This window comes from Salmo salar, chromosome ssa09, assembly GCF_905237065.1.
Source record: "Salmo salar chromosome ssa09, Ssal_v3.1, whole genome shotgun sequence".
Lineage (NCBI taxonomy): Eukaryota > Metazoa > Chordata > Actinopteri > Salmoniformes > Salmonidae > Salmo > Salmo salar.
The window spans coordinates 145474789-145489657 of record NC_059450.1 but is presented as its reverse complement, the minus strand read 5'-3'; the positions used below and the strand labels follow the sequence as shown (position 1 = coordinate 145489657).

Below are 14869 nucleotides of genomic sequence, written 5' to 3'. Positions count from 1 at the left end.
ATAGTGATTTTGTTTTGTAAACATTAAGCTTTATTAAACAATTATTTCAGAACGTTTTAGTTATTTACCATACATAACATGTTTATTTTTAGTGAGTCAGTCAGTCAGTGAGGTCCACAACCTAAATTAAGGAAGTTACAAGTAAATGTACTTCCTCATTTGTAAAGACAGAGAGAGTGAGCGAGACGGAGAGTGAGAGAGACAGAGTGAGAGAGACAGAGAGAGAGAGACAGAGAGAGAGACATACACAGAGTGAGAGAGACACACAGAGAGAGAGAGAGAGACAGAGAGAGAGAGAGACATACACAGAGTGAGAGAGACAGAGAGAGAGAGAGACAGAGAGAGAGACATACACAGAGTGAGAGAGACAGAGAGAGAGACACAGAGTGAGAGAGACACAGAGAGAGAGAGAGAGATATATACACAGAGTGACAGAGACACACAGAGAGAGAGAGAATGAGATGGAGAGGTAGATCCAGATAGTACTAGAGTGGGTGTTGTATACAGGCACATACAGTATATACTATACTAAAACAGTAAGGACATCTATCTGTATGTCCCTCCACTGCTCTCACACAAAGAGGTGTCTTATCCAGCAGGCAGAGCAAAGGCACGGAGGCCTTATTTCACTGTCAAATGAGTCCAGTGGCCTGAGGTATGGGAGAGGACAGTGATTGTGCAACAAATGAAAATGTATGTTTCACAACTCTGTAACAGCAAGCTGGATCATTTCACTTCCAAATCATTCACAGGCAAATCAGGGACGTCATCGTTGTTTAGCATGCTGGTTTCTATCACATCCCATGACTACATTGGAAAGGGTTTGGCATTCTTGAAGTATTAATTTAATTGTATGCATTGATCAACACATTTATTTGCTGTTCCTGATGATAAGAATAAACACATGTCACAGTAATCTGCACTACAGTTTGCACACAATTTCTATCTCTCGTTTATAACAGTACAGAAGATGTAATAATAATAATAATAATTTGGTGGGTGCTTATGTTTGAATTGGAAATGTGTTTTTTTGTATTTCCCAACCCTGAGACACCCTCGAAGAGTGTGGTCATAGCCTTCTCAAAATAGTTACACAACATTAAAACATCTAGAACCCCAACTTAACTAAAATAGATAATAAGCTAAGGACTTTCAGAGAGAAGTTACAACCAGGTTCTATTTCTCTCTCCTCTCCCGTCTCTCTCCTCTCCTCTATCACACACACACACACACACACACACACACTGACTAATGACCTTCGATAGGAAAATCAGCCTATGCATTTCTTATCAAAAAACCTCTCTCTGCATTTCCTCTTTTGTGTCCAGCATTCAACACATTCAGACAAAGTTGACTAGCACTAACAGCACACCTGATGGTGCACAAAAACACACATCTATGATACAACAAAATATTTGTAAAAAAATAAAAGTATTCATTATGGGAGTATGGGTATTTCAATTCCTGATTTTTTTTAAATTATTTTTGTGAAGGCCATTACATGTCAGAATGTGACAACAATACAAGCACTGATAAATGAGAAAACCTCGTCAGAAAGTCTCAGGTCTTGTTTGTCAATTGCTATAAAGGAAGAGGGCAAAATAATGGATATACAAAAGCAAGGATTCTTACAGACAGCATTTGACTCAGGCCCTTCTTGCCTACCTAACATTGGCTCAGTTTCGAGGCATCCATCTTGAGCCAATGCCTCTGCCTCAATGATCCCCTTGTCTCAAGGAAGTCTTGATATGGCAGTGTTTGTTATCGGCAGTACAACAAAAACATATTTCACAATAAAATCAACTCCAATGGTTTACACACATTCAATTAATTAATATTGTTCTGTTTGATTTGCATACGTGATAGTATCTCTACTGCCTTTACAATAGCACACAAGGTTTCTTGGTGGCGACAGGTTGTGGGTTGAGAAAGGCCCGTACACCCTCAGCGAACACCTCTTTGATTCCGTCTTGGTTGAGGGCAGAGCATTCGAGGTACTTGATGGCTTGGATCTGCTTGGCCAAGGCGGTGCCCTGCTGTTGGGTGATGGTCATCTGGTTCTGATCCTTAAGCTTCTTCAACACCTCTGGGTCATTACGCAGGTCCTTCTTGGTGCCCACCAGTAGAATAGGCGTATTGGGACAGTGGTGGGTGACCTCTGGGTGCCACTTGTGCTTGACGTTCTCAAAGGAGGGGGGGCTGGCGACAGAGAAGCAGATGACAAACACGTTGGTCTGGGGGTAGGAGAGGGTGCGCAGGCGGTCATACTCCTCCTGGCCTGCTGTGTCCCACAGGTTGAGGCTAATAGTCCTGCTGTCCACAGTCACCTGGGCGCTGTAGTTGTCAAACACAGTGGGGATGTACTCCTTGGGGAAGGCGTTGGTGGTGTAGGAGATGAGTAGGCAGGTCTTCCCTACTGCACCGTCTCCTACCACCACACACTTGATGCTCTGCATTCTGACCCCTTCACTGTCTTAGACACCTGGACATGAGGAACACAGGGAGAAATGCACTTTAGGCTACAATGTTCAGATGCACTTTACACCAAAAGAGAGACACTGGCTAAGGCCCAACAAATTTAAACTGTTGAAAGTGAGGTTTGTGGTTTAAATTGCTCTCACACTTTATCGGGTACGAACATTACTCTCACACCCTCATTTACACAGTACAGTTCGACACTATTTATTTATATCCATCTTTGTTTAACTACTGGCTTTCATTTCAACTTGAACATCTGTGGGCCTACTTCATTTATAGTTACATTACATAAGGCCTGTGTTCCACATGAATTCAAGCGTGAACACTGAAACTACAAAATATGGGTGGAGACTGGAGAGTTTGAAATACATGCAGTAATTGTAATTCATTGTGAGAGAGGAGAGCTGGACTCTTCCCACTGCTCTCTGAGGGTGTTGGAGAAAATGAGAATATAGCTAAACCCAGTCTACAGGGACCCGAGCCTGGGAGCACTGAAATGTACTTCACTGTACACTGACTGGGGATAGTTCATCAAATCCAATAAACCTTTGTATGCCTACCACCACTGCTGCATACCATTGGCCTATCCACTGAATATCTATGATAGGTGAATTTCACTAATTCTAGGCCATCAACGAGGCCATAGCATTCTGATCGTGTACATTTCTCATTTCATTCACCTAGATTATTAAGAAAAGGGCTATGTGTTAATAAGGCCTAATAGTAACCCTGAAATTAGAAAAAGAGTTCAACATAAATTACAGTAAAGGTTTTTCACCATTATCATCATTTTACAGAGAAAGAGCTGACTATAGTGAGCAGAGCATGCTATAACTTTGAATGGGCTAAATTAAACACAAAATAACTGTCACAAATAAATATTGCAATTGTGGATTTTAACATTGCATGCCGTATCGTAGGCCTATAGAGTTTTGATATAGAATAGCGCCTACCAAAATTATAACGGCAGTTGGCTACCTCGCCTAATGGTGCGTCACCCAAGTGCTTCCGTAGGATTATGTGTTACAGCCTACATATCTATTATACAGTAGTAGTACATCATTTCAACAATTTGACAACAAAAACATGCAAAGGTTAAAAACAAGTCAGACTCACCAAACATACTATCTTTAATGGCAGGTTTTGTATGAACATATAGCCTACAATCTGTCCGAGAGCGTCAAAGCAGTCAAGCAAAGTGTTGCTGTAGTGGAGGAAGTGTGTGTGTTCGTTGAGAGGAAGCCGCTTGAGAAATAATGGCACTGTGAGGAAGTATATCGTCTCCCCTCCACGACAGCCTGCGCTATTGTTGTAAGTATACGTTGCTGGTAGAATATTAAACAGAATTTTTAAATAAAATTGTTACCCAATGAATTACCTTATTTGACATTCAAATGTACAGAATAGGAATAACCACATAGTTGTTAGAGGCCCAGTGCAGACAAAATTCAGTGTTTCCTGTGTTTGTATCATATGGTACAACAGCTGATGAAACTAACACTGTAGAAGTGGGAAGAAAAGGGATCAGTGTTATTCCTGATTGTTGCTGGTTGAAAATATAATCTACACAAGAACATCTAATCCTCAGGTTTGCAATGGGCGGGAGTTTTGGCTTGCCTGGTGACATCACCAGGCAGTAAATTGGTTAATAGACCAATAACAAAATAGCGTTCCAAACCTCTCTGACAATAACAGCTAGTTTTCAGTTTTCCCCTCCACACTCAGACCACTCCCAGACAGTCCTAGCAAAATTCTTGCTTGAGAAATATTATATTGCTAAAAAAGCTATTTTTGTAAATTTTAATGGAAAACTATTAAAGTATGGTATTTAATTGTTACCCAGAAATGATTTGATATTGATATAAACATGGCTGCATTGGGCCTTTAAACTGAGAATTTATGATTTAGCATTAGCTTATGATACAGTATATTATCAGATCAAGGTGTATCATACACCTTTATTATAAGAAGTTGGGATTTATCATGATAAGGCCTACTGGCTATCCCATTGTGGCTCAGATCTGTTCTGATGTGGGGCATCAGTTCCATCAGAAGATGCCCCCCATCTTTTCCCCCGTCAACACATCTCCTCTCCTCTTTTATTGCTAGTGTTGTGTAGCCTATAGCCTCAAGGTGGCATACTTGAGCTTAGTTGTGTGGGACTGATGAGTCGATAAGCTCCACTGTTCCTTTGTTCTGATAGCCTACATAGACTTAGATAGACACCACATTATTGTATCTGTCCTATTTTGAGAGCACAGGCAGCGCCATTGAGGCCATCTCCATTTTAAAGTAGACCATTTTCTTCTTTAATTACATTGAACAAATATATAAAATATAAATATAAACATTTCAAATATTTTACTGAGTTACAGTTCATATAAGGAAATCAGCCCATTTAAATAAATTCCATAGGCCCTAATCTATGGATTTCACACGACTGGGAATGCAGATATGCATCTGTTGGTCACAGATACCTTAAAAAAGGTGGGGGTGGATCAGAAAACCAGTCAGTATCTGGTGTGACCACCATTTGCCTCATGCAGCACAACACATCTCCTTGATCAGGCTGTTGATTGTGGCCTGTGGAATGTTGTCCCACTCCTCTTCAAGGGCTGTGTGAAGTTGCTGGATATTGCAGGGAACTTGAACACGCTGTTGTATACGTCAATCCAGAGCAGCCCAAACATGCTCAATGTGTGACTTGTCTAGTGAGTATGGAGACCATAGAAGAACTGGGACATTTTCAGCTACCAGGAATTGTGTACAGATCCTTGCGACATGGGGCAGTGCATTATAATGCTGAAACATGAGGTGATGGCGGCAGATGAATGGCACGACGATGGGCCTCAGGATCTCATCACGGTATGTCTGTACATTCAAATTGCCATCGATAAAATGTTATTGTATTTGTTGTCCGTAGCATATGTCTGACTATACCATAACCCCACCGCCACCATGGGGCACTCTGTTCACAGCGTTGACATCATCAAACCGCTTGCCCACACAACGCCATACAAGCTGTCTACAATCTGCAAGGTATTATTGAAACCGGGATTCATCCGTGAAGAATATACTTCTCGAGCGTGCCAGTAGCCATTGAAAATTAGCATTTGCCCACTGAACTGCAGTCAGGTCAAGATCCTGGTGAGGATGACGAGCACATACTTGAGCTTCCCTGAAGCGGTTTCTGACAGTTTGTGCAGAACTTCTTTGGTTGTGCAAACCCACAGTTTCATCAGTTGTCCAGGTGGCTGGTCTAAGATGATCCCACAGGTGAAGAAGCCAGATGTAAAGGTCCAGAGCTGGCGTGGTTACACGTGGTCTGCGGTTGTGAGGCCAGTTGAACATACAGCCAAATTCTCTAAAACAACGTTGGAGGTGGCTTATGGAAGAGAAATTAACATTTAATTCTCTGGCAACAACTCTGGTGAACATTCCTGCAGTCAGCATGCCAATTGCACGCTCCCTCAAAACTTGAGACATCTGTGACATTGTGTTGTGTGACAAAACTGCACATTTTAGAGTGGCCTTTTATTGTCCACCAGCACAAGGTGCACCTGTGTAATGATCATGCTGTTTAATCAGCTTCTGTGCAACACCTGTCAGGTGGAAGGATTATCTTGGTAAAGGAGAAATGCTCACTAACGGGTGTAAATACATTCCTGCACAAAACTGTTTTTCTTTGTATCGAACATTTCTGGGATCTTTTATTTCAACTCATGAAACATGGGACCAACACTTTACATGTTGAGCTTATATTTTTGTCATTTGCACTTGTATGAGTTGGCAAACAAACTGAATGGGTGCACACTGCCACCTAGAGTGTGTTGTTTGAACAGGTAAAAATCCAAAGTTGGCGATTTACTGCCGCAGGTATGGAATGTTTCCTTACAAGTATAATTCATTGCCTGATCCTTCCTGGTGACCTGGATGGAATTATGTGATCATTCCTTAACCCATACGAAGTCCCACCCAGTGACTACTTCAAAATTGTGAAAGTCCTCAATGGCTATGACCGTGCTAAAATATCTTTAGGGCGCTAGAGTTCTCTATCTATCTCTATGCCTCAAAAATCTAAACGATTTATTTGTGTGTGAGGCCAGCTTGGGCAACAGCTAGCAACAGTAGGAGATTTCCATAAAAAAAAAAAAAGTCCTGCGTTGATATTGCTACAAACGTAGCATACAAATGATCGGTATTAATTTAGATAAAATATATTTAATTTAACTAGGCAAGTCAGATAAAAACAAATTCCAATGACGGCCTACAGGGGAACAGTGGGTTAACTGCCTTGTTCAGGGGTAGAACAACAGATTTTGTTAACTCAGCTCATAGACTCGATCCAGCAACCCTTCAGTTACCGGCCAACGCTCTAACCACTAGGCTATCTAGGTGTGGTATATGGCCAATATACAAAGGCTAGGGGCTGTTGTTCTTAACCACGACGCAACGTTGAGTGCCTGGATACAGCCGTTAGCCGTGGTATATTGGCCATATTTCACAACCCCCCCGAGGTGCCTTATTGCTATTATAAACTGGTTACAAACGTAATTAGAGCAGTACAAATACATTTTTGTCATACCCTGAATACTGATTGGCTGACAGCCGTGGTATATCAGACCATATACTACGGGTATGACAAATCATGTATTTTTACTGCTCCAATTATGTTGGTAACCAGTTTATAATACAAATAAGGCACCTCGGGGGTTTGTGATAACAGGCCAATATACTTCGGCTTAGGGCTGTTCCTAGGCACGACGTGCCTTATTGCTTAAATATTTAATAACTGTAACATAATGAGATATCCGAATATATATTTTATTTAATAATTCATTTACACCGTTTACAGGGCTGTACAATTACTTTGAAGGATTATCCAAAAAAACTGAACAGGAAGTGATTCGTTAATATTGCTGGATTCACATGGGTGAAACAACCCAGTCTGAAGAACATTTTCTGTGTGGGGGGGGAAACCGGCTGTAGCGGACATGTAGCTAGTGAATTACAACCGCTCTGTGTTTCAATTAATCATAAATACTTTTTTCTTACTTGAGTGTATTTTATCCAGTAAATTGACGTAAAAGGACGGGGTTGCTAAGTTGCTCGCGTTCTGTCACTGTAGCTAGTTCGTGTGCGATGATTATCGGTTTAGCCATCTTCCTAGCTGCTGACAGTGCTCTGAAGGCTGCTGTCCTGTTGCGGTGGTGAGCTACCCGAAGAAGCGGCCCCGACCATAACGTTAGCTAGCTGGCTTTATCCAAGTGTCTGTTAGTCGACCACCTCGGCCATTGCATTGGATTGTCTGCGCATTGCTGGCTGGCTAGCTAGCTACCTAACGTTAGCTGGCTAAACAGAGCGGAAAGTCATCTGTCATATGCAGATATGACAGCCAACTAGCTAGCTAGCCAGCTAACTTCGCTCTTTATCCATGGAATACAAATGGGTTTCTCTTTGGAGTATGGACCTACGATTGATGGCGTGCCTTTGAGTCTACGGTAACCCACAAGAGTTGTAATAAGAAAAGCATCCAATGCAAAAGTATTGAAAGGTAACTAACTAGCTACTCTCCATTTAATGGCTACCTAGAAAATCATGAAACGACTGACTTGATTATGATGTGATAGCTATTCAGGCCGGGCTGTCAAGCTCCCAGCTGTCACTTTTTTGTTTTGATAACGTTGGTTCGCCAGACATTTATTTAGCTACTGACTGGTAACGTTAGCTATGATTGCTTGTTATCCATGTGCAGCTAATATAGGCTTGTAATGTAATATAACGATTTTATTGATGGTGAAATTGTTTGCTAGTAGTGTTATGGTTTAGCCAACCACTGCTTTTTGTGATAGAGCTAAAGGCAGATAATACAGGCTATGTGACTTCTATACCATGTCTGATATTTGGCTTGTAAAGCCCTGTGATCTCATTTGATGCTTAAGTCCTTTTAGATTGTAATAATCATGCAGTGTCATTTTGAAATGTGTCATTGTTGTTTGAAATCTGAAGTTGGCATAGTCAAATCACTAGGCTAGTAGCTAACATTGTAGCTACGTTAATCCGTGATGTCCCTCTAACATTTCCTTTCCATCCTAGCAAACCTCCATTATGGATTTCAGCAAATCGTTGACCTTGTGGATTGTATGCTTATGCCTCCTGAGGGAAAGCTGGACGGTACAAGCCAGCTCAGACCACCATCATATTGATAATGGTGTGTCAGGTATGTAAATATCATTCAGAAAGTTCTGAACGTTATGACACACATGTAATCATTCAGCCCATATGCCAGCATGTGTATTCATACAATACTCCATACACAATGTGATCCAAATTGGACACATTGTAGACTTGTGTTGCATTATCAGTGTACTATAACCTCCTCTACCGTTCCTGTATTTAGAAATTGTGCCGGCTCTAAATGTAGCCGTGCTGAGAATAGTTAGGGTATGCAATCTCCATTAAGCTCTGTCCTCGGGTGATCATGGCACACTGTCAAGTCAGGGAGTCGTGCATCTTCGTAGTGAGTTTGTTTTGTTACCTATTGACAAGTCAGTCAAAACATTTTTCACTCATCTTCACTAGTTTTGACACAGCATTCCTTGTCAGTACAAAACGGAATATGTGAAAGGATTGTCATAGGTTTTGTTTAAAGTAAACTACATGGCACTGAGCACAAATGTAAGGGACATCATATAGGTGCCTAAGCCTCATGTCAGCTACAATAGCAGGCTAGACCTATCCTATTCATTGTTAGTTTTCGACTGGATCAGACCCTAGATTTATGGAAATGTTAGCTGTGTTGATTGCGAATGGACAATTGTGGGAATGTCCTAACCAGTCTCTTCTGGCGTTCCCTTTTTGGTGGGTATGGATCATGCATCGTCATGTCATATTTATACAGCTGAGGGCAAATGAAGTGCATGCCCATCATTTTATCATCACTGTTTATACAGGGCTCCTATGATTACACTTGAACAGTGTTGATGTTGAACTTGTGGCATTTGTAATTTATCATGTACTGCCATGCTTCCTGTCCAAAGGGCCCTTAACTAATGTATGCCTATTCCTGAAACAATTGAGACATTTAGAAATGAATAACAGTATCTTTGAAGACCACTCTCGGCCCTGACTTTTGTAAGTAAGTCTATTCTATACCACTTACAGTAATTGTGCCTCTACTTGTAAGGCCTTTGATTTGACATCATGCATTGAGGCCAGACTGCATAAAGGCTTGGACAGGAGCCCAGTCATGGAGTAGTACAACATGTTTGGCTATCACAGTAACCCATCTCCAATAGAGATTGTATTTGTGGTAAAACATTACACGGTTTTAGTGGTTTTTCTGGACCTGTTGGTGGTGAGACATTCAGTGAATGTGGCCTAGCTAGCCACATGCATAATGTATAGGTTAGTGTCTGTGCTCAGCAACAGTTTTACTAGCTCGTGGCGTTTGTGTGATGAAGAGGCTCGGTGCCTGGAGAGGTTTGACTACTACAGACTACTGCCTGCTACAGTAAGCCTGGTTGGGCATCCTGGAGTCAGGATGGGAAACAGTAATTACACCGGCAGTGAAGTGGAATGTTCCAGAGGGCAAGTGCGTGTTCAATCTTCTACAGGCACACATACAGAGAGTGTTACATAACTTAACGCTTTTGAAAAGGTAGTCTAGTATGTAAATACCTGATCTCCAGACCCAGTAAGTTTGCAAACCAAATGAGAAAGTTGCTGTGAGTGAGAATAGCAGGTGATAAACGTCACACAGTGAGGGGAAAAAAGTATTTGTTCCTCTGCTGATTTTGTACGTTTGCCCACTAACAAAGAAATTATCAGTCTATAATTTTAATGGTAGATTTATTTGAACAGTGAGAGACAGAATAACAACAAAAAAATCCAGAAAAATGCATGTCAAAAATGTTATTAAATGATTTGCATTTTAATGAGGGAAATAAGTATTTGACCCCTCTGCAAAACATGACTTACTACTTGGTGGCAAAACCCTTGTTGGCAATCACAGAGGTCAGATGTTTCTTGTAGTTGGCCACCAGGTTTGCACACATCTCAGGAGGGATTTTGTCCCACTCCTCTTTGCAGATCTTCTCCAAGTCATTAAGGTTTCGAGGCTGACGTTTAGCAACTCGAACCTTCAGCTCCCTCCACAGATTTTCTATGGGATTAAGGTCTGGAGACTGGCTAGGCCACTCCAGGACCTTAATGTGCTTCTTCTTGAGCCACTCCTTTGTTGCCTTGGCCGTGTATTTTGGGTCTTTGTCATGCTGGAATACCCATCCACGACCCATTTCCAATGCCCTGGCTGAGGGAAGGAGGTTCTCACCCAAGATTTGACGGTACATGGCCCCGTCCATCGTCCCTTTGATGCGGTGAAGTTTTCCTGTCCCCTTAGCAGAAAAACACCCCCAAAGCATAATGTTTCCACCCCCATGTTTGACGGTGGAGATGGTGTTCTTGGGGTCATAGGCAGCATTCCTCCTCCAAACACGGTGAGTTGAGTTGATGCCAAAGAGCTCCATTTTGGTCTCATCTGACCACAACACTTTCACCCAGTTGTCCTCTGAATCATTCAGATGTTCATTGGCAAACTTCAGACGGGCATGTATATGTGCTTTCTTGAGCAGGGGGACCTTGCGGGCGCTGCAGGATTTCAGTCCTTCATGGTGTAGTGTGCTACCAATTGTTTTCTTGGTGACTATGGTCCCAGCTGCCTTGAGATCATTGACAAGATCCTCCCGTGTAGTTATGGGCTGATTCCTCACTGTTCTCATGATCATTGTAACTCCACAAGGTGAGATCTTGCATGGAGCCCCAGGCCGAGGGAGATTGACAGTTCTTTTGTGTTTCTTCCATTTGCGAATAATCGCACCAACTGTTGTCACCTTCTCACAAAGCTGCTTGGCGATGGTCTTGTAGCATCAAATACTTTTTTCCCTCACTGTAATTGTTTTCATAATGGCAGTATTTTCTGAAGAAGCACTGGGCTGGAGTTCTGGAATGTAGACCCACTAGTATTTTGAAATACCCAAAAACAACGTCCCAAAAGTAACATTTTTAACCACCACCATCACACACTTGGGCTGTAGACTTAACCTTTATCTAGTAGACTAGCTGTGTTCAGCACACTGACTTGGGCTGTAGACTTAACCTTTATCTAGTAGACTAGCTGTGTTCAGCACACTGACTTGGGCTGTAGACTTAACCTTTATCTAGTAGGCTAGCTGTGTTCAGCACACTGACTTGGGCTGTAGACTTAACCTTTATCTAGTAGGCTAGCTGTGTTCAGCACACTGACTTGGGCTGTAGACTTAACCTTTATCTAGTAGGCTAGCTGTGTTCAGCACACTGACTTGGGCTGTAGACTTAACCTTTATCTAGTAGGCTAGCTGTGTTCAGCACACTGACTTGGGCTGTAGACTTAACCTTTATCTAGTAGGCTAGCTGTGTTCAGCACACTGACTTGGGCTGTAGACTTAACCTTTATCTAGTAGGCTAGCTGTGTTCAGCACACTGACTTGGGCTGTAGACTTAACCTTTATCTAGTAGGCTAGCTGTGTTCAGCACACTGACTTGGGCTGTAGACTTAACCTTTATCTAGTAGGCTAGCTGTGTTCAGCACACTGACTTGGGCTGTAGACTTAACCTTTATCTAGTAGACTAGCTGTGTTCAGCACACTGACTTGGGCTGTAGACTTAACCTTTATCTAGTAGGCTAGCTGTGTTCAGCACACTGACTTGGGCTGTAGACTTAACCTTTATCTAGTAGACTAGCTGTGTTCAGCACACTGACTTGGGCTGTAGACTTAACCTTTATCTAGTAGGCTAGCTGTGTTCAGCACACTGACTTGGGCTGTAGACTTAACCTTTATCTAGTAGGCTAGCTGTGTTCAGCACACTGACTTGGGCTGTAGACTTAACCTTTATCTAGTAGGCTAGCTGTGTTCAGCACACTGACTTGGGCTGTAGACTTAACCTTTATCTAGTAGGCTAGCTGTGTTCAGCACACTGACTTGGGCTGTAGACTTAACCTTTATCTAGTAGGCTAGCTGTGTTCAGCACACTGACTTGGGCTGTAGACTTAACCTTTATCTAGTAGACTAGCTGTGTTCAGCACACTGACTTGGGCTGTAGACTTAACCTTTATCTAGTAGACTAGCTGTGTTCAGCACACTGACTTGGGCTGTAGACTTAACCTTTATCTAGTAGGCTAGCTGTGTTCAGCACACTGACTTGGGCTGTAGACTTAACCTTTATCTAGTAGGCTAGCTGTGTTCAGCACACTGACTTGGGCTGTAGACTTAACCTTTATCTAGTAGGCTAGCTGTGTTCAGCACACTGACTTGGGCTGTAGACTTAACCTTTATCTAGTAGGCTAGCTGTGTTCAGCACACTGACTTGGGCTGTAGACTTAACCTTTATCTAGTAGGCTAGCTGTGTTCAGCACACTGACTTGGGCTGTAGACTTAACCTTTATCTAGTAGGCTAGCTGTGTTCAGCACACTGACTTGGGCTGTAGACTTAACCTTTATCTAGTAGGCTAGCTGTGTTCAGCACACTGACTTGGGCTGTAGACTTAACCTTTATCTAGTAGGCTAGCTGTGTTCAGCACACTGACTTGGGCTGTAGACTTAACCTTTATCTAGTAGGCTAGCTGTGTTCAGCACACTGACTTGGGCTGTAGACTTAACCTTTATCTAGTAGGCTAGCTGTGTTCAGCACACTGACTTGGGCTGTAGACTTAACCTTTATCTAGTAGGCTAGCTGTGTTCAGCACACTGACTTGGGCTGTAGACTTAACCTTTATCTAGTAGGCTAGCTGTGTTCAGCACACTGACTTGGGCTGTAGACTTAACCTTTATCTAGTAGGCTAGCTGTGTTCAGCACACTGACTTGGGCTGTAGACTTAACCTTTATCTAGTAGGCTAGCTGTGTTCAGCACACTGACTTGGGCTGTAGACTTAACCTTTATCTAGTAGGCTAGCTGTGTTCAGCACACTGACTTGGGCTGTAGACTTAACCTTTATCTAGTAGGCTAGCTGTGTTCAGCACACTGACTTGGGCTGTAGACTTAACCTTTATCTAGTAGGCTAGCTGTGTTCAGCACACTGACTTGGGCTGTAGACTTAACCTTTATCTAGTAGGCTAGCTGTGTTCAGCACACTGACTTGGGCTGTAGACTTAACCTTTATCTAGTAGGCTAGCTGTGTTCAGCACACTGACTTGGGCTGTAGACTTAACCTTTATCTAGTAGGCTAGCTGTGTTCAGCACACTGACTTGGGCTGTAGACTTAACCTTTATCTAGTAGGCTAGCTGTGTTCAGCACACTGACTTGGGCTGTAGACTTAACCTTTATCTAGTAGGCTAGCTGTGTTCAGCACACTGACTTGGGCTGTAGACTTAACCTTTATCTAGTAGGCTAGCTGTGTTCAGCACACTGACTTGGGCTGTAGACTTAACCTTTATCTAGTAGGCCAGCTGTGTTCAGCACACTGACTTGGGCTGTAGACTTAACCTTTATCTAGTAGACCAGCTGTGTTCAGCACACTGACTTGGGCTGTAGACTTAACCTTTATCTAGTAGGCTAGCTGTGTTCAGCACACTGACTTGGGCTGTAGACTTAACCTTTATCTAGTAGGCTAGCTGTGTTCAGCACACTGACTTGGGCTGTAGACTTAACCTTTATCTAGTAGGCTAGCTGTGTTCAGCACACTGACTTGGGCTGTAGACTTAACCTTTATCTAGTAGGCTAGCTGTGTTCAGCACACTGACTTGGGCTGTAGACTTAACCTTTATCTAGTAGGCTAGCTGTGTTCAGCACACTGACTTGGGCTGTAGACTTAACCTTTATCTAGTAGGCTAGCTGTGTTCAGCACACTGACTTGGGCTGTAGACTTAACCTTTATCTAGTAGGCTAGCTGTGTTCAGCACACTGACTTGGGCTGTAGACTTAACCTTTATCTAGTAGGCTAGCTGTGTTCAGCACACTGACTTGGGCTGTAGACTTAACCTTTATCTAGTAGGCCAGCTGTGTTCAGCACACTGACTTGGGCTGTAGACTTAACCTTTATCTAGTAGGCTAGCTGTGTTCAGCACACTGACTTGGGCTGTAGACTTAACCTTTATCTAGTAGGCTAGCTGTGTTCAGCACACTGACTTGGGCTGTAGACTTAACCTTTATCTAGTAGGCTAGCTGTGTTCAGCACACTGACTTGGGCTGTAGACTTAACCTTTATCTAGTAGGCTAGCTGTGTTCAGCACACTGACTTGGGCTGTAGACTTAACCTTTATCTAGTAGGCTAGCTGTGTTCAGCACACTGACTTGGGCTGTAGACTTAACCTTTATCTAGTAGGCTAGCTGTGTTCAGCACACTGACTTGGGCT

At 42.6% G+C, this 14869-nt stretch overlaps 2 protein-coding genes across 8 annotated transcripts in view; one reads left to right on the top strand and one right to left on the bottom strand.

The window, feature by feature from the left end:
• Positions 1 to 12: 12 nt before the first annotated feature.
• LOC106613190 (rho-related GTP-binding protein RhoG) lies at positions 13 to 3863 on the bottom strand. Its single transcript, XM_014215203.2, has 2 exons — positions 3595 to 3863; positions 13 to 2482 (listed from the first exon to the last, which is right to left on the bottom strand). Exon 2 carries the CDS (start codon positions 2454 to 2456, stop codon positions 1881 to 1883), a length of 576 nt encoding a protein of 191 aa, XP_014070678.1. The 5' UTR covers positions 2457 to 2482; positions 3595 to 3863; the 3' UTR covers positions 13 to 1880.
• stim1 (stromal interaction molecule 1) overlaps positions 3573 to 14869 on the top strand; it is an 80952-nt gene continuing 69655 nt past the window's right edge. Inside the window, exons 1-2 of one of the 7 annotated variants that reach the window (XM_045723311.1) lie at positions 3573 to 3789; positions 8575 to 8698. In XM_045723311.1, the coding sequence (XP_045579267.1) occupies positions 8587 to 8698 (112 nt within the window). In that variant the 5' untranslated portion in view covers positions 3573 to 3789; positions 8575 to 8586. 7 annotated transcript variants of the gene reach the window in all.